The sequence below is a fragment of the Cyanistes caeruleus genome, chromosome 3 (assembly GCF_971803275.1).
Source record: "Cyanistes caeruleus chromosome 3, bCyaCae1.hap1.1, whole genome shotgun sequence".
In the NCBI taxonomy this organism is placed as follows: Eukaryota; Metazoa; Chordata; class Aves; order Passeriformes; family Paridae; genus Cyanistes; species Cyanistes caeruleus.
In genome coordinates this window covers 1,306,807-1,326,937 of record NC_141703.1, presented here as the reverse complement: position 1 = coordinate 1,326,937, position 20,131 = coordinate 1,306,807, and the positions used below count along the sequence as shown (strand labels likewise).

The 20,131-nt window shown below is 45.6% G+C and overlaps 1 protein-coding gene across 9 annotated transcripts in view; it reads left to right on the top strand.

Annotated features, from left to right (window-relative positions):
• ITSN1 (intersectin 1) overlaps positions 1–20,131 on the top strand; it is a 97,999-nt gene that overhangs the window by 48,572 nt on the left and 29,296 nt on the right. For all 9 annotated transcript variants that reach the window (XM_086883891.1, XM_086883885.1, XM_086883884.1 and 6 more), the window contains 10 exons: positions 1,841–1,928; positions 2,101–2,240; positions 6,397–6,521; positions 7,520–7,740; positions 8,686–8,807; positions 13,232–13,476; positions 14,853–15,012; positions 16,226–16,431; positions 17,098–17,180; positions 19,012–19,178. In XM_086883891.1, the coding sequence (XP_086740017.1) occupies positions 1,841–1,928; positions 2,101–2,240; positions 6,397–6,521; positions 7,520–7,740; positions 8,686–8,807; positions 13,232–13,476; positions 14,853–15,012; positions 16,226–16,431; positions 17,098–17,180; positions 19,012–19,178 (1,557 nt within the window). The remainder of the gene's footprint in view (positions 1–1,840; positions 1,929–2,100; positions 2,241–6,396; positions 6,522–7,519; positions 7,741–8,685; positions 8,808–13,231; positions 13,477–14,852; positions 15,013–16,225; positions 16,432–17,097; positions 17,181–19,011; positions 19,179–20,131) is intronic.

The window sequence follows — 20,131 nt, the reverse complement described above, 5'->3', positions numbered from 1 at the left end:
TGGAGGAGAGGCTGCCCCAGTGCAGGGTAGGATTAGAGTATCCAGCTTTTGGGATCTCCCTGAGGAGCTGGGACAGCTCTGCTGCTGTGTCAGGCCCTGCAGCTGAACAGTGAGGGACACATGCAGCTCCTCATAATCCAATCTGTAGTTTATCTCAATTTTGCTGCTTTGCTACTTGTGAATTCCTAAAGTCCCTGATTGTGCTGTGTGCTGTCTCAGGGTATTTTCTGGAACATAAGGAGCTCACAGGAGGCTGCAGTTGTTGCATAATGCTCAGAGCTGAGCTGGGCACTGCAGAGCCCCATCAGGGTCTGGCAGGTGGAAAGTGGGACAGCCCAAAGCCATGGCAGTGCTGTCAATCCTGGCTTTTTGGTACCAAAATCAAAACTTTACTTGGAATTGTGGGATCACAGAATGACTTGCATTGGGATGGACTTTGAAGCCCAACCCATCCCAGCCATGGCAGGGACACCTCCCACTGTCCCAGGTGCTCCCAATGTCCAGCCTGGCCTTGGGCACTGCCAGGGATGGGGAGTCCAGGACACCCCTGGGGCTCAGGGTGTTCAGGGGCCCTGGTGTTCAGGGATCAGGGGACATTTCTTCTTAGCATTGAGTGATGTCATTTGCAATCCTCCATGACAAATTGAAGCTGTCAGCTTCTTGATTCCTCAAAAGCCTGCAATTCCAGAGAATTGCAATGCTCAGAGAGGTTCCAGGGTTTGTGGGAAAGATAGGGCGTTGATACTCAGGTTTTGTTTCACCTCGTGCTGTTGAAGGTGTTTTCACTGCTTGAGCTTGGAGGTCAAGGCTTCAGAAAATGTGTCAGGTGGCACTTCATGCTCTGGAAAGGTCAAGGGTCCTACAGGAAATACATTTATAGGATTCTCCAAAGGAGGAGAATGTCCTGCAGGAACCCCTGTAAACACAGCAATTCACAACCTTCCAACCATGTGCTGAGTGTGAGAGAGATCAGAATCCTCTTCCAAGAGCTCCGAGTGGAGAGATCAAGGACTTGGGGATTCTCATCCCACAGGGCTTGTGTTTCGTGGCTTTTGGTCAGAATATATTCCTTTAAAAAGAGTCTTTGTTTTCTCTTCCTGTAAATACTTGTCTTTCTATTCCTGACCTAAGTTACTAATCATTAAGACTGTTATTAATATTATTAACTGTTAGTGGAGGGTGCAGCCAGGGTGGGGGGCGGGTTCTGCTGCCAGGGAACAGGGACAGGAGGAGAGCTCAGGCCTCAGGCTGGGCCAGGGGAGGCTCAGGGTGGGCAGCAGCAGGAATTTGCCCATGGAAAGGGAGCTCAGGCCTTGGCAGGGGCTGCCCAGGGAGCTTTGCAGTGCCCATCCCTGCAGGTGCCCAAGGAAGGGCTGGACGTGGCACTCAGGGCTCTGGGCTGGGGACAAGGTGGGCATCGGGCACAGCTGGGACTCCCTGGGCTGCGAGGGCTTTTCCTGCACCAGGATCCTGGGGTTCTGTGTTACATTTATTAAAATCAGACTTAAACATTTAATAAGTGATTGTTTGAACATTTCCTCAAATTTAGCCTTGTCTCTCTGCCCTCAGTTTCGGGTAATTCCAAGGCAGGCTCAATATTCAATGAGAATCAGATCAATTTGATATATCCACTCTTCTGGACTGGCAGAGAATGTTTGGGATATCACACAGACACTGCTTGGATAAGAGCAATAATACAGCAGCAGGGAAATAAGCAATAATCCATCATTCAGTGAGGGAAAAAGTAAAGCAGAAATGAAAATGAGAGGTCTCATGGCTGAAGTTGTCCCTCACTCAGCTTTGTGCCTGTTTCTGTTCTTGTTTTCCCTGCCTGGTCCAGGAGTCCCAGCAGATGCTGGGCAGGCTGATTCCAGAGAAACAGCTCCTGAATGATCAGCTCAAGCAAGTCCAGCAGAACAGTTTGCACAGTGAGTAGAATTTGGGGCATGCCTGAGCTGGGGCAGGACACCTTCCCTCCCTGTGGCATCCCCTGGAATTGCTCTTTGTGTCTTGCAAGGTGCAAATGGGAAAATGTTGCTTTCTGTGACCTAAACTGTTCCATGGAAGAAAATCCTGACTTGACAATGTGTTCCAAACCAGGGGATTCCCTTCTCACCATCAAAAGAGCCTTGGAAGCCAAGGAACTGGCACGGCAGCAGCTCCGGGACCAGCTGGATGAGGTGGAGAAAGAAACCAGATCTAAACTGCAGGAAATTGATATCTTCAATAATCAGCTGAAGGTAACTCAGGACTCGTTAAGCCTTCCTGAATATTCAGTTAATTATTTTCTAACCTGATTGTGGGGGAAAGAAATGAACTGGAATGATTAAGAATGTCACTTTGGGGAGTTCTGAAATCAATTTGTTGAGGATTTTATTTAATTTTTATTTTTAAGAAAATGCTGCTCAGCTTTCAAACTCAGGGTTTGAATCAATTTAATCTGCAGAGTCTCTTCAGGAGGAAATTTGAACCCTGATTCCAAATCTATGATTGCAAAAATGAAATTACCAATTTCTGTTCTTTTGCATGCAAGAAGTGCAGGGCAGGGTCAGCAAATCTGCTGGAATCAGGAGTTGAAATTGAAATCTTGAACAAGAGACTTGATTTTCTACTGCCACCCAGAATGGTTATGTGCTCCTGCTTATCCCTGAGTGCAGCTGCCTGTGTTTTGTGGTTTCATGCTTTACTGCTCAGTCTTTGTTAAAACTGGGATTTTTTGGTGTATTTCTGCACCAGCAGTGTCAGGGTTCTGCAGAGAGAAGCTGGAAATCAGTCTGTAGTTACAAACTTCCAATAGCATTCATTTTTTCATAAAATATTCCAATCCTCAAGTACTTTATCTGCTAATTCCACTGGTGGGTTCTCCTAAAAGCTGACCAAAAATGCTCAGTTTCCTGCAAGGTGTCACAAATTGTGCTACAAGTGTTCAGCAGGAAAGTCACTGTGACAGAGACATTGATGGAGTTGTTATGAAAGTTGATCAACTGGGATTAAATCAACCAATTTAGGATGGAAGGTGGGGTTGAATATAAGCAAGAAATAGATTGTTTAAATATGAGTTACTAATAATTACAGGAAAAATTAAAAGTGAGGCCCTGTTTTAAGGTTCAGTTGAAGATGACTCTCCCAGTCTGAGACAGGGAGGATGGAAGGGGAGAATCTTTGCAGAGTCAGACACAGGAGAAACAAAATGGGCACAGTTTATGTTTCAAAGAAAATAGAATGGTTTAATCCTTGCTCAGTTAATCCTTGATGTTTAAACCTCGCTTAATTTTTTCTTCATATGTGGTTTTTGGATACATCTTAGCATGTTGTGCCTCTTGGGTATTAGTTTTTTCAATGGAGTCCTTTAAAAGTGATAAATTGGAGCAAAGGATATTAATTCTAAAATTAGTGCCTGTATTTGGTTTGATCATAAATTACCCAAACATAAATGGGGAAGGGGTGAACAGTCTTGGTATTGTGACAACAGCAGAAAAATCCCCCAAAACCAACAAACCAATCACCCAAAATTCAGTCTTTCAAATATTGAAGGATTGCACTTCACAAGCTGGTGATAATTAAAAATTGAAGTTTCCCATTAAGCACAGATTTGTCAGCATGTGCCAGGAGTCCAGGAATGCCTTGATTAGAGGTAAATGATTTTGCAGTTTAACAGGAGAATTAGTTTCAATCAATGGATAAAGAGTTGTGGAGACATTCTTTGTGAGGAGTAGAAGGGATCTTTTGAGGAGATTGTGGGACTCCTCTGCCAGGAGGAGCAGATCAGGTGCAGTTTGGGGGATTTCTGCCTTGCTCAGCTTCCTTGGCTTTCTTGGAGGGGCAGTCACAGAATGCCAGAGTGCTCAGGGTGGGAAGGGACCTTCAGGATCACCCAGTGCCACCCCAAACCCTGTCCCCAAAGGGCACCTGCAGGGATGGGCACTGCAAAGCTCCCTGGGCAGCCCCTGCCAAGGCCTGAGCTCCCTTTCCATGGGCAAATTCCTGCTGCTGCCCACCCTGAGCCTCCCCTGGCCCAGCCTGAGGCCTGAGCTCTCCTCCTGTCCCTGTTCCCTGGCAGCAGAGTTGAAGAAATGAAACTTCTGTACTCTTTAAAAAATCTCAGCCTAGAGATCTAATAATTAATATCAATAAAGGTATCAATCAAATGGAACTGGTCACTTGTTTATTTTAGGATGATGGAATGGCCTGGGTTGGAGGAACCTCAGAGCTCATCTCATTCCCAGCCCTGCCATGGCAGGGACACCTCCCACTGTCTCAGCTGCTCCCAATGTCCAGCCTGGCCTTGGGCACTGCCAGGGATCCAGGGGCAGCCCCAGCTGCTCTGGCAATTCCATCCCAGCCCCTGCCCACCCTGCCAGGGAACAATTCCTGCCCGAGATCCCTGGATTTAAACTGACCCTCCAAGCTTAAGGCTTGATGTGACTCCAGTCTTCAAGGACCAGATTCCCATTTCCTATGACATGGAAGAATCCAGAGTTTCTTGCTGCTGCTCCTGCCCAAGGGCACACAAGGAACGAGTTCATCTCTCTGAAACAGTTTTGCTGAGATTTTTTTCCCAGTTCCTGGCAGAGGCAGCGAGGGCTGAAGCTTTCCCAGAGCTCTGCATGCCCTGCTCAGGCTGGACCCACTGAAGAAGGAGCCTCCTCCAGCTGTGTGCCCCACTTTCCATGAGCAGATGGGTGTGCAGTATTTCACTGGGTCTGTGTTTGTGCCAGCACCAAAACAAAACCAGAGAGTTTAGCATTGGATTTTTATCTAATCCTTGTGCCTGCATCAGGAGTGTGCCTTGAATTGCAACTTGGGCACTGTTCTAATGAGTTATTTTTGTCTCTTGCTTATCTGGAACTTCGAGAGTTTAAGTAAATTGCCTGTTTTGGTCATGATTTTCAGAATTTTTAAAAAGGAAGCACTTGGATGGGAAGAATCCCTACACATGGCTGTAATCTGTGATTCCAGGCTGGAGAGAGAGGTGGCAGCTTCTTTCCTTTGCCCAATCCCCCGAGCTTGGGGTGATGGGAGGAATTGGCTGCCAAGACCAGAGCAGAGGCTTTGGGAGCTGGAGAATGGGGCAGGAAAGGAAAAGCTTCAGGGAGCACAGAACTGCAGCCTCCTTTCCTCTGGGATCCAGTTCTCTGATTGTCTCAAGGGGAGAAAATCTGATGGAAAACTTGGATTGTAATCCCTGAATATCCCAAGTCCTGTTGTCTTTCTGTCAAAAAGGCACAGAAAAATCCTTTCACAGAGCACTGACCCAGCACATCAGCTTGGCCAGGAGGGAATAGTGTGTTAAAATGTCTGGGGAAAACTTAAATTATTAAAATGTCTCTTTAAATCCAACTTCCCTGAGAACTGACTCTCATTTTAATGATGCTGTGCTCAGTTTTCATTGAATTTAAAACTGAGGAGCATTAATGAAGTAAAACTGAGACCTGGGCCACAAGGATCAGCTTCCCTTTTGAAAGTTTCATCCCTATATCCAGTGGGATTGAATCCCTTCCATTTACTTTTTTGTCTCTTACACAACTTTCTCATTTGGGTCAGTGCATGAGGAGTTTTACGTGAAAACTTCCTATGGTTTGTAGACTGTAAATTTCTGAAAAAACATCCAAGTACTTCCAAGATGAAATGTTTCAATTTCACCTGGACTGTGTTTTCATGAAAAGATAACAGTTTTTGAAGTGAACTATTTTCAGTGAAAAACCTCAGTGCCCATAGGCAAATTTTCCTTTTTTCTCCTGTAATGCTGAGTTCAGATGCAGAATTCCTGGTTCTACAAAGAAATCCCAGATAAAAGTTGGATTTGTGTTAATAGGTTAATACAGAGAATGTTAATGCAGTGAACAAATTTTGAGGAAAATATTATGGTATTATTATTATTTATATTCTAATTTTTTCAAGCAATTGAAGAAAAATTGACTTATATGTGAATGAATACTCTGTACCACAATTCATCTCAAAGATATTCCTTTAGGATTTCAGTCTCCTGCATATAAACCAGCCTTGAAGGTTCTTCAGTAAATCAGCATTAATTGGCAAATGAAACTGATTAAGAGTGAGCTGAGAGGGCAGATTTGTGTATGGAATTTAATAAATGAATTCCATAAACCAGCAAACAAACCAGAAGTGACTGTTGAGATTAAGCTTTGTCCATTTTTCAGAGTCCCATTTAAAGGTTTTCTGGTCTCCTAACCCTTTAATGGATAAAAATAGGAAATCAGGAGGTGGTTCCTAGACCCTGGGAATGAGCCTGAAATATTTGCATTTAGCAGGAGTGTGAGTTTGGGGGATCCCCAAGCACTGCCAGGTGTTGTCCCCTCACAGGGAACTCTCTGGGGCCCTCAGTTCTGATTCACAGGGTGGATGTTGACACCTCTTTGCCTTTTTGTAATCCAGGAGCTGAGAGAAATCCATAACAAACAGCAGCTCCAGAAGCAGAAGAGCTTGGAAGCTGAGAGGTTGAAACAGAAGGAACAGGAAAGGAAGACAGTGGAGCTGGAAAAGCAAAAAGAAGCTCAGAGGTAACAAACTGCTTTAATGGAGCCCTAAATGTAACACCTCCCCTGGCATCTCCTGGAAAATATTCCTGTCTGCCCAAAACTTGCAGGGATGCAGATGGGGTTTGTGTCCTCTAGTGCTTGGGAAGTGGACTGGTTGGACAGCAGCAGGAATTTGCCCATGGAAAGGGAGCTCAGGCCTTGGCAGGGGCTGCCCAGGGAGCTTTGCAGTGCCCATCCCTGCAGGTGCCCAAGGAAGGGCTGGACGTGGCACTCAGGGCTCTGGGCTGGGGACAAGGTGGGCATCGGGCACAGCTGGGACTCCCTGGGCTGCGAGGGCTTTTCCAGCACCAGGGATTCCAGGATTCCATGAATTATTTTTTTTTTCCTGGCACTGTTTTTGATCAGAAATTCACAGTGTCCTTGGACAAAGTCTGATCTTTGTATCACACCAAGTGTGTGAGGAGCAGCTGCTTCTCAGGCCTTTGTCTCGAATTCTGGAGAAATTCCAGGGGTGGAATAGGCCATGGAACAGACTGGAGTACACTGGGCATCCTTCAGATCTTCAGAGTTAGCTTTACTGGGGCAAATTGTTTCCAGCAGAGAACATTTCTTCATTTCTTGATGTCTTGTCCTCTGGTGGAGGGGAAGGACTTGTTAACTCTGGCAGTTGGGAATGGGAAATATTCCAAATAACTCTCTGGAGTGCTGTGTAAAACTTGCAAATCCTTCTCCTTGCTCCTCAGCATGAGGATAAGGATGGCCACGTGCTCTGATTCCTGCTTTTCTCTTTCTGAATTGGCTGTTTGGAGTCTTACCTTGGGTTGGATCTCCCTTCCAACCCAAGCCATTCCACGAGTTTTGGATTTTTGGGAATTATTCCCAGGGTAAGGAGATGCTGAGGAGTGGTTGATAACTCACCAAAATATGGAAAAACCCTCAAGAGGACACTTGGTGCTGGAGATGACCCAAAAGCTTTGGAGGTTTTGGTTTGAGTGGCTCTAACCCCCATTGTCCCCCAGGCGGATCCAGGACAAACCGCGGCCGGAGCGGGGACAGCCGGAGGAAGAAGCACAGTGGCAAAAAAAAATCCCAGAAGATGACAAACAAAAAAGGGAAGAACTCCCCAGGAAGAAGGAAAGTGAGGATAAGGGGAAACAGGAAATGCAGGAGAAGCTGAGTAAACTCTTCCAGCCCCACCAGGAGCCGAACAAGCCCGGCCAGGCTCCGTGGTCCAATGCAGGTAAGGTCCAACAGCAGGGAATGCTCTGGGACAGCTCAGTTCTCTTTTCTTTTCCCATTTAACACAGAACAAGGTGGTGTTCAGGGCTGCATTGTGAGTCTTGGTAAAGTAAAGAAGGCATGGATGGAGCTCCAGACTCCAGCAATGGTTCTCCCCAAAGGTGTTGAGCAGAGGGGGAAGCACAGCTGGGAGGGGCTGGATGCAAGATGTCAAAAACTGTTCCTGTAGCTTTTATTTTGGTGGGGGATACATGCCTTGGGATTTTTCAGAGTAAGAACAATAATAATAAAATAATAAAAATAATAATAATAAAATAATACATCATTTGGTCACCCTTTTCCTTTCCTGCCTTCCTTTGCTCACTGAACCAATGACCTGAAATCTAAGATTTAATCCCCCCCTTTTCTGCTCTCCACACAGCCACTTTCAGCTGAGAGCTTTTTCTGTGCATTGTATCCTGATTTTTGTCTGTTTTGGGAATCCTGCTTCCCTCTTAAGTGCCTTGGATACACAAGAGAACTGTTTGGGAATATAAATCTGGTTTAAATATTTGTCCAAAGGATTGCATCACTTTGATGACTAAATCCTGCCCAGAGGGGCTGTGGACTCCCAGTTCCTGGCAGTGCCCAAGGCCAGGTTGGACACCCTGGGACAGGGGAAGGTGTCCCTGCCATGGCAGGGCTGGCACTGGAGGGGCTTTGAGACCCCTCCCAACCCAGGCCATTCCGTGTTTCTGTGATTTCCCCTGCTGTTTAGAGGAGATAATAATAAGAAAATTGTATTTAAATAATCAATTTTTATATTTCCCTTGTGCAAAAAGAGAATAAGGTGCTTCAGCAGACCCTGCCAGGTTTGGTGATTCTTGTCTCCCATTTTCCAAGTGTTCAGAATTCAGGTGGTTTGATTTCTTCTCTCTGTATCTGTGTGTTTGTTTCCTTTGCTCAGAGAAAGCTCCTCTAACCATTTCTGCTCAGGAGGATGTAAAAATAGTGTATTATAGAGCTCTGTATCCTTTTGAATCCAGAAGCCACGATGAGATCACCATCCAGCCTGGAGACATCGTCATGGTAAGCAGGGATTGGGATGTTCCTTGGGAAAACCCTTCAGCTTCTGCCATGAGTGATTTCAATTTTATATTGCAAGGAAGGAAACTTCCAATCCCAAAAAACTGTTTGCAGGTGTGTTGATAGAGAATAACTTCCAGTTTTTCTGGGATGTTGTCAGTGTGTTGTGTCCAACTCCGAAGCAAGGTTTGCTTTTGTCTCTCTAAATTATAATTCCCTGATTAATGGCTGCAGGGATTAAGTGGATATTAATACCAATTAATCATTGCTGTGTTCTTATCATGCAGAATAAAAATCCCTGGGGGAATTCTTATATATTATTCACTGGGGGAAGTGTATTCCCAGCAGGGTTCTACCCAACAAAATTGGTTTTAAGAGCTTTTACATTTTAGTTCAGTTCAGTAACAGAGAGTTTTGGAGAAATCCACATTGTAGACTCCCCTAAATTGTCATGGTTATTGTTTTTAAAAAAACCTGTTCTGGTGATTGAACCTTTTGGGGTTGGGTTTTTTACTTATTGGGTGTTTGTGACCTTGGAATGGGCTTCTGGAAAATCCAAAGTGAATCCTGGCTCTGGAGTGAGGATACAAGAGGTTGTAAAGCTGCAGCAGGAAATGGTGTTGGAGAGGAGACTCTGGAGGCTTTTCCTGGGAAATGGGGGGTCCCTGGGTTCACATTCTGTGGGCAGGAGTGATCACTTAGGGAGACTTGCTGGGAAAATAACAATTTTCCCAAAAGTTGTGATTTTAAGAAGCATTTTACACATTTTTAAATAGAGATTTGCAGTGAAAATAACCTTTTTTTTTTTCTCTTAAAATACATGGTTCTAGGCAGTTCTGCACATATTTATCCCTGTAATTGCAGGGAAAATAACATTTTTCCTCAAATATGTGATTCTGAGGAGCACTGAAATCATTTTTAAATAGATATTTGCAGGGAAATAACATTTTTCCCAAAACACACAGTTCTAAAGAGCACTGAAATAATTTTTAAAGAGACATTTGCAGGGAAATAAGATTTTCCCTGAGAATATGTAATTCTAAGGAGCACTACACATACCTTAAATAAAGACTTTGAGACCATCCAGCTGTTGTTACCTGTTGCTCATGGGCTCGATTTTAACCCCCTCAGCCCCAGCAGGGTCACTCCTCTCTGTTGCCTTTATTGAAGTTATTTTGACCACAATTAAAGCAGGTTCCTGGGGGCTCTGCTGCCCTGCAGGAGGGGTTTAAAGGGCTGCTGTGCTCAGGGCTGAGCTGTAACCGTGCCTTGCTTTGCATCCCTGCTTCCCCTGGAGGTGAGAAGGGAGTGGGTAAGTGCTGCCAGGGTGGTTTGAACCCACCAGGGGTCAAATTAACAAACCCCAGCTTGTTAACAAAAGTAATTCACAACCCCTGGACCAAGGGTTTGCTTTTGATGCTGCCTTTGGCTCCTGCCTCAGCCCTCCCATGTTTGTCCTGTGGTTCCAAAGGTCCCAGCACTGCCTTTCCTTGGAAAAGAGCAATTGGCAAGCTCAGATCAAGGAGAGGCTGCCTGGAGACATCAGTGGAGCTGAACTCCAGCTGGGAGCTTCCTGTCCCACCAAATCCCTGTTCCCTGGATACCTGTCCTCTCACAAATGGAGCTGTCCCACACTGGAACCCCAGTTCTGACCCATTTTGGGCCAGTGGGCAGGAGGTGCCACAGAGCCCAGGGCTGGATCCCAGTCCTGAGCTGGGATCCTGGGCTGGGATCCTGGGCTGGGATCCTGAGCTGGGATCTGGGCTGGGATCCTGAGCTGGGATCCTGGGCTGGGATCCTGAGCTGGGATCTGGGCTGGGATCCTGAGCTGGGATCCTGAGCTGGGATCCTGAGCTGGGATCCTGAGCTGGGATCCTGGGCTGGGATCCTGAGCTGGGATCCTGAGCTGGGATCCTGGGCTGGGATCCTGGGCTGGGATCCTGGGCTGGGATCCTGAGCTGGGATCCTGAGCTGGGATCCTGGGCTGGGATCCTGGGCTGGGATCCTGAGCTGGGATCCTGGGCTGGGATCCTGAGCTGGGATCCTGGGCTGGGATCCTGAGCTGGGATCCTGAGCTGGGATCTGGGCTGGGATCCTGAGCTGGGATCCTGAGCTGGGATCCTGAGCTGGGATCCTGAGCTGGGATCCTGGGCTGGGATCTGGGCTGGGATCCTGAGCTGGGATCCTGAGCTGGGATCCTGAGCTGGGATCCTGAGCTGGGATCTGAGCTGGGATCTGGGCTGGAATGGGACTGCAGAGCTCATTCTGTCACAGGAGCTGGGCCTTTACCAGAGCTTGGGAATGATCTTTCCAAGAGTGTCAACACTTGATCCTGGGCAGAACCCTGAGCCCAGGCTGAGGGAACCAAGGAGCAGGAGGAGGAGGAGGAGGATTTATCCAGGAAGGAAAAGGATTTGCCATTTGGGGAGGGCTCTGCTCTGCCTGACTGCTGGGGAGAGCCTGTGGCACCACTGGGTCTGGTGCCATGGATTATACAATTGCTCTGACTTTTTAATTCTGCCACTTTTGAATTATCTTATCCTTTCAATGTACTTTCAATTTCTTCCACTGTAAGTTTAGATTGATTTTAATCCTGGCTATAGCTCAACCAAGCTTTAGGGCAGGAACAGATATTCTTCCCTGAAAAATCTACAATGAATTCTAATGGTAGTTATTGATTGTTGGAGTTGGAATCAATCTTCTTTGTGATCCACAGAATTAAGGAGTTGTCAGCTGTGGGTCTGAAGTACAGCTGAATAAATGAAAACAACCTCCCACACACTGTAATTCACTATTTAGGTATACATTTAAAGTCTGGTTGTATTTTGGAAAAAAATAATCCGGGATTGTTTTTGGGATTTGTGGATGGTGGGTGTAAAAATTTAAGGAAATTGAAACAATATAATTTAAAAAAGATTAAAGGAATGTATTTAAAATTTCTGTGCAGTGCTGCAAAACCAGATGTGAGTTGTATTTTAGATGAAAAAGAAACCAGAGCTGATATGAATCATGAAGTTTAAATTATCCTTCAAAGTATCTTTTCATGAGTGTGCATAGAGAACTCAATTGTGTTGAATAAGCAGAGGTCTGAGTATCCTCATAGGCAGTTTTAGAATTATTACAGCTTCAAATCCTCTCTTGAAGAGGCATTAATTGGATGGGTCTAAAACCTTTTGGTTGTTTTTTTTTTCCCTTATGCCTGAAGAATCCCAGTGGTTTCTGTAAGCCCATGGATCACCTCCCAGATGCTCTTTTTAGAGCATCTCCCCAGCCCAGATTTGCCTTTGCAGTGCTGTTTGTTCCTTCTGTGTGTGCTGATTGCAGTTCCTGAGCCTGGCTGGGGTGACTGATCCCTGTGTGGATGATTCAACCTCGCTGCTTTAATCCCTTTTTCCCCCATCCACCCTCAGCTGTGCCCTTCCCTCTCCCATCCTGCTGCTTCCCCATCTCTGCTGCAGTGGAAATTTTGCTCTGCACTGCAGGAAAAGCTCATGGAAGCGGTCAAGCACGAAGTGCCTCAATTTGTGGGATTGCCAAGGGCTGAGAGACAGGAGGGGGACCCAAAAAAAGCAGGAATAAGGGATTGGTTTGCACCAAAAGAGAGGGTGGATGCAAATTCCAGGGGGTAACAACAAATGGCCCGAGGCAAAGGAATTTGTCAGCACCTCCTCTGAGGAGTCCTGGGATTGGGATCCATCCCTGCCCTGGGCTGCCCCAGCCAGAGGATCAGGAAAGGGATTGGGATTGTGCCTGAGCCCCCTGAGGTGAGACCCCACCTGCAGAGCTGCCCCAGCCCTGGGGCCCAGCCCAGGGAGCAGCTGGAGCTGCTGGAGAGAGCCCACAGGAGGCTCCAGGATGAGCAGAGGGATGGAGCAGCTCTGCTGGCAGGAAAGGCTGGCCCAGCTGCCATTGTTCAGCCTGGCCAGGAGAAGCTTTGGGCTGAGCTCAGGGTGGCCTTGCAGGGCCTGAAGGAGCCCCAGGAAAGCTGGAGAGAGACAATTGCCAAGGGCTGCAGGGCCAGGAGCCAGGGAATGGCTGCCAGGGGCAGAGGGCAGGGCTGGATCTTGGGATGTTGGGCAGGAATTGTTCCCTGGCAGGGTGGGCAGGGGCTGGGATGGAATTGCCAGAGCAGCTGGGGCTGCCCCTGGATCCCTGGCAGTGCCCAAGGCCAGGCTGGACATTGGGAGCAGCTGGGACAGTGGGAGGTGTCCCTGCCAGGGCAGGGCTGGATCAGGACAGGTTTTAGGGTCCCGTCTGACCCAAAACATTCCATGGTTCTGTGATTTTAGTGTGAAAAAAAAGAAAAAAGAAAAAACTGTTGTCAAGGCCTCTTGCATTGCAAAAAGTGTGGAGGACATGGGTTCTTTTCTGTAAAATTTCCATTTGCAGGGTGTATTTATTAACTCTCTGACTTCCTGTGTCTGCAGGTGGATGAAAGCCAGACTGGAGAGCCAGGGTGGCTTGGTGGAGAGCTGAAGGGGAAAACTGGATGGTTCCCTGCGAACTACGCAGAGAAAATTCCGGACAGTGAAGTTCCAACCTCTGCCAAGCCCGTGGCCGAGCCCTCTGCAGCTCCCAAAGTGTCTGTGCAGGAAAGCTCCACTGCCCTGGCAGCTCCTGCCCCTCCAGAGGCTCCTGCAGCAGCCAACAACTGGGCAGACTTCAGCTCCACGTAGGTTTGGGTGCTGCTGGGCCCCTTGGTGTGTGGAGCCCTCTGGAACTGGCTCTGAACACAGGAGCCAGAGTGCAAACTGAAAATCCCTTCTGAGAAGTAAAAGATGCTTTCTGTAGGGATCAGTTGGAAGTGCAGCCCTGCAGGATGTGGGGCTGCTCCCATCACAGCTGGGCACAGCAGGAGCAGGAGGCATCCCCAGGTGTGGATGTGGGCACAGGGGCAATGCCAAGGTGTTCACTTCCCTTGGAATCACAGAATCCCAGACTGGTTTGGATTGGGAAGGACCTCACATCCCACCCATTCCCAGCCCTGCCATGGCAGGGCCACCTCCCACTGTCCCAGGAGCTCCCAATGTCCAGCCTGGCCTTGGGCACTGCCAGGGATCCAGGGACAGCCCCAGCTGCTCTGGCAATTCCATCCCAGCCCCTGCCCACCCTGCCAGGGAACATCCTCATCTCCTCATCTCCCACTTAAATTTCCTCTCTTTCAGTGGGAACCCATTCCCCCTTGCCCTGCCACTCCCATTCCTAATGAACAATCCCTCTCCAGCTCTCCTGGAGCCCTCCAGGTACTGGAACCTCCTAAATCCCTTTCTCCTACATTGGTTGCCACCAAGCCTTACTGAAGGCTTCCAACTTATTGTTCTGTATAATGCTGATGGAAGAGATGACATGAAAAGCTGATTTAATTCCTGATCACAGCATTAGTAAAGCGGAGAGAATTTCAATGCCTGCCCTTCCCTGGATGTCTTAATACACTGGGCACTTTATCAACTGCAATTCCTTTGGCTGTCAAATTCATATTTATAAACCATTATCTCAATAGCAGGCCCTGGCACAGGTGCCCAGAGCAGCTGGGGCTGCCCCTGGATCCCTGGCAGTGCCCAAGGCCAGGCTGGACATTGGGAGCAGCTGGGACAGTGGGAGGGGTCCCTGCCCATGGCTGGGGGCCACTGGGTGGATTTTAAGGTCCAAACCCAAAGCATTCCATGATTCTGTATCTAAAGGAAAGGGATGGGAGAGGTCAGTGATGTGCAGGGGGGAAAATTTCCAACCAGTTTTGGGAATAATGATGAATTATTTTTATTTCTCTTTTCACTGCACTGCTTGAACTTCTGTTTGTTGGGACACAGCTACAAATTGAAATAAAAACCTGTCCTTCAGTGGCAAGGACAAGGAGCTCAGTTTGGGGGTTGCCTCTGAAGGTAAAGCTGTGGTGGATCTGTGTTCACTTGCACTGCTGCACCTGGAGTTAAGGTGCTCATGCAGAAGAAATCAATGTAGAATGTTGAAATATTTGTTCTGTGGAAGCTTTTTTTGTTCCTCCTGTTCAAAGCAGTAGGAATTATATTGTTCTTTTCTTTTTTTTTCCAGGTGGCCAACAAACACCAGTGAGAAGTCAGAGAGTGATAACTGGGATGCCTGGGCAGCTCAGCCTTCCCTGACCGTGCCCAGCGCGGGGCAGCTCCGGCAGCGCTCGGCCTTCACTCCTGCCACCGTCACAGGCTCGTCCCCCTCCCCTGTCCTGGGCCAGGTGAGCTCCTGGGCTCCCCCAAATGTTCTGAGCCAGCACAAAGGCTTGGAGAGCCAAGTGTGAACCTTGTCTGTGCACTGTAACACTCACCTGGCATAGGGGAGCACCTGCAGAGCTGCCCCAGCCCTGGGGCCCAGCCCAGGGAGCAGCTGGAGCTGCTGGAGAGAGCCCAGAGGAGGCTCCAGGATGAGTAGAGGGATGGAGCAGCTCTGCTGGTAGGAAAGGCTGGCCCAGCTGCCATTGTTCAGCCTGGCCAGGAGAAGCTTTGGGCTGAGCTCAGGGTGGCCTTGCAGGGCCTGAAGGAGCCCCAGGAAAGCTGGAGAGAGACAATTGCCAAGGGCTGCAGGGCCAGGAGCCAGGGAATGGCTGCCAGGGGCAGAGGGCAGGGCTGGATCTTGGGATCTTGGGCAGGAATTGTTCCCTGGCAGGGTGGGCAGGGGCTGGGATGGAATTGCCAGAGCAGCTGGGGCTGCCCCTGGATCCCTGGCAGTGCCCAAGGCCAGGCTGGACATTGGGAGCTCCTGGGACAGTGGGAGGTGGCCCTGCCATGGCTGGGGTGGGAATGAAATGAGCTCTCAGGCCCCTCCCAATCCAGGCCATTCTATGGATCTTTGATCCCTTGGCAGCATCTGGGGCAGGATTTAACACAAATCAGTTTCTGGTTTGCTGGTCTGGGATGAGTTTTTTAGATTTTACTGGTCCAGGTTTGGGTCAATTCCTTGAGGCTTTCTTGACTCCCATGACAGCTTTCACTCCCAGGTGGGTTAAGTGAAATAGCAAAGGCAGAACTTCCCAGCTGAATTCTGTCCCTCTGTTCAGGCATTTCCTTTCACTCACTGGAACAAGAAACTGTTCTTGGGAGCTCATGTGTCCTGGGAAGTGCTAAATATCTACCTCAGAGCAAAAAGAAATTGGAATGTGCCATGAATAATGTGCAGCAAAGCATCATTTCCATAAAATGGACTCTAAATCCTGCCAAAGCAGGATTGCATCTTAAGTAAAATTTATTTAATCTTGCATTGCATTGATGGTGTGTTAACTGACAGAAATGCAGGAGGACTGTAAACATTTCTGGAATTACTTTGGAAGTTTAACAGCTGCTTTAGTTGAGAGTGTATTCGTTGCTGTCCCAGCAGCCCAGGGATGTAATTCCTTAAGAAGCTTTCTTGCTGGAGGTGCAGCACCAGTGACTCCTCTGTGTTTCTTTCTGAAGGGTGAAAAAGTGGAGGGGCTTCAAGCACAGGCTCTGTATCCTTGGAGAGCAAAGAAGGACAACCACCTGAACTTCAACAAGAACGATGTGATCACAGTGCTGGAGCAGCAGGACATGTGGTGGTTTGGGGAGGTGCAGGGACAGAAGGGCTGGTTTCCCAAATCCTACGTCAAGCTCATTTCAGGCCCCATTAGGAAATCCACCAGGTATTTTGTTTGCTTTTCCTGTCCTTTATTCTGTGCTGGGGTAGAAGGAAATAGGAAGAGCTGAACACTTGAGTTTTGAAGTTTCACCCTGTAAAAATGGCCTTGTTTTCATCTGGAGGGTTTTGACTTCCAATCCTGAAAATTTGTGTCAGCATTAAAAAAACCGATCTCACTTCTTGGGTCTTGCCTCACCAACAAATTAATTAACCTTCTTAATTTTATGTGACTTGAAACTGAAAAATGAGCGTACTGGACTTTCTGAAGTACAGCTCTGTAAGTCAGAGCTCCTCTCTGCCCAAAATTAAAAGGTATTCTTCAAATCTAAATTACTTCTCATTATTCTTGCAGGATGAAACATTTAAAATCTCATTTTTTGTAATGTGAAGGCAACATTAGCATTAGGAATATAAATGAGAATGATTTTATATAATTTTTTTTTCCTGAGTAAAAAGAGGAGATGCAGAAAATTCTGTATTTAAGACAGTTACTTAAATATGACCATAACAGGCCACTGGATTCAAAGCTTTATTTTGCACATTTACTGTCTCTTCTTTTAAAACCCAGGGAGTTGCTTGGGGGTGCAATGTGCATTTTCAAGTTTGAAATATAATAATAATTATTCTGAAGAGATTGAATTTCTTAAATAACCATTATTTTCTTCTAAAGCATGGATTCTGGTTCCTCAGAAAGTCCTGCTAGTCTGAAAAGAGTAGCATCCCCAGCAGCCAAGGCAGCGATGTCAGGGGAAGGTGAGTCCTGGGTGGCCCTGGCAGCCTCTTACTCTGGCATTGAACACAAGAACTCTGCTTTCTGCCTAAATCAGGATTGTGCTGTTCAAGTGGTGTTAAAATCCAGATGCACACCTAGAATAAATTATTATTATTACTACTACTACTATTACTATTATTACTATTATTACTGTTATTATTGTTGTTATTATCATCATCATTATTATCATCATTATCATCATTATCATTATCATAATTATCATCATTATCATCATTATTGTAATTATTGTTATCATCATTATTATCATAATTATAATTATCATAATTATTATCATTATCATCATTATCATTATTATCATTCTCATCACTCTCATCACTTATCATCATTATCATTATTACTATTATCATTATTATCATCATTATAATAATTACCATTATTATTATCATCATTATTGTAATTATTATCATCATTATCATCGTAATTATAATTATCATCATTATCATCATTATCATCATTATCATCATTATCATCACTCTTATCATTATCATCATTATCATTATTACTATTATCATTATTATCATCATTATTGCTATTACTATTATTACAGTTTATGTATGTTGTGTTTAGAGAAGGAACAGTTTCACATATCACAAAAGATATGAAAATTTCTTAGATTTTTGCCATTATTCTGGTAACATTTTGTGATCTAGAAGGGTTTTTCACAGAGGGCCCAAGAAGCACACGGTGTCAGGAATTGGTAAATATTTAAATTTTCCCCAAAGCTCATTCCCAATGTTTCATTAAGCTCTTAATGAAGGCAGTGTCAGTCACTTGGAGAGCACTGGGATCCTTATGGTCAGCTCCATGTTAAAGGTGGAGCCTGGGCCACAGACACAGAATCCACTGATATTTTAGTGAAGGGTTTTAAAAGGAGAATTCCTTCAGCTGCAGGAGAATGTCCCCACCTGAGCTGCCTTAACTCTTAATCCCCTCCAGTGCAGAGTCAGCTGTAGGTTAATTAAATCACAGGCAGATCAATTAATCTAAATTTAGGTTACAGGTGAATGTTTGTGTGTCTGATACAGCACACCTCGAGTTTCCAACTGCAATTCCAGGTACAGTTTTAGGGACATTTACATTTCATTTGTGTCTGGCATGAGCAACTCAAAGGAGGGAACAGCAGAGAAAAGGGAGATAATCAATGATTTCAAAGTACAGTAAATACTCTGTAGAATCCCAGCTGGTTTGGGTTGGAAGGAACCTTCAGGATCACCTTGTTCTGGTTTTCCTCCTGTTTGAGGAGAGGGAATTGTGGACATGCAGAGTCTTGTCCCAGGTGGGATATCTCAGGTGTTGTGTTTGTATTAAAAAGGAACACAACTTTGGTTTAAACACTTCAAAAAAGCTGTGATTTTGAGGGACAACAAAGCAAGGATTTAACATCTTCTGTTGAGAGGGTCCACGTGCAGAAGGTGATTTTTGAGGTGTGTGGACTTTGCATCCCAAACTCTGAAAATTCCACTCATCAGCACAAACCACTGGGAAACATGTTTAATATCTAAATGAATGATTTATGTACATTTTAATTATACTAGCAAATTATATACAACCCCCCCTGAGGCAGCCTTTGGATAGATCCTATTCAGTTCTGCTAGATCTAATTTTATTCATTAAATATTGATGTTTCAATGAGTAACAAATAATTAATAAATAATTAATAATTATATATAAAATATTAATAATAATAATAAATAATTTGCTTTCTGCCTAGCCCTGATATGAATGAGGTTTTGCAGAGGATCACTGGGGATCTCTCAGGAGTTTTCCATGTGCTGTATTTCCCTTTTCCAGAGTACATTGCCATGTACACCTACGAGAGCTCGGAGCAGGGAGACCTCACTTTCCAACAAGGTGACCTGATCCTGGTGACAAAGAAAGATGGTGACTGGTGGACGGGAACGCTGGGTGATAAATCAGGAGTTTTCCCATCTAATTATGTGAGACTCAAAGATTCTGAGGTAGAGAAATGTTTTCTTTGGGGTTGTAGTGGTAGCTGCAAGGCAAGGGCATTGTAGGGGAAATAAAAACACATTGCAGATTTAATGAGAGTGGAAAGGAAAAACAATGACAATAACAACAAGAGTTGCATTTCACAACTTAATATATCATAAATAAATAAATCAATCCTCATTGACTGGGGGATCATCCATTAAAATCATGCCAGTAGTGCACTTGGCAGTTTTTTAGACACTGATCAGAACATCCATGATTGTTTTATTACCCTGGTAAGTTTTTAATACCTGAGCTGTATCCTACTGCCATTATTTTCAAAATCCCCAAAAATCTACACAGTAATATTTCAGTCTATTACATCATTTCTTGCAGTCAACAACAAATTTTGCACCAAAACTTTGCTAATTACTGTATTTATTTGACAGTTTTTGACTGAATAATAGAGGTTCTGTTTCATCTCTTTTTATCTTAAAATAACTCCATAGAACATATCCTTGTTTTTTTGTTTTTATTGATTTATTTTTAGGCATTCTAAAGTGAGATATTCTCTCATTTACGTGGCTTGAGAGGATAATTTATCTCCCAGTAGGAATTAGTTTAGATGCAGAGTTGGGTACATGGCTGATCTCTTGATGAGAAGGATTCTGGTTTATATCTCTGGAATAATGGGGGGTTAAAGGTAAATCAGTAAAAACCAGTGGATTTTGGGCAATCTGGATGGTAATGCACAAATACTCAATGAAAGACTGCAACACAGAGCCTGAGCAGAGTCACTCCTTAAACCACTCCTGCTGCTGGAAAAGCCAGAGGGAAAAACCTGCAGTGAAATCTGCAGCTGCAGGAAACCTTTCAAGAGGAAATTCCTGCAGTGCCAAGAAATTCCAACAACATCTTCTGGGCCAGGACTAAAAACTTTGTGGTTAGAGATGTTTAATATTGCAGCCCTTGGAGAGATGGG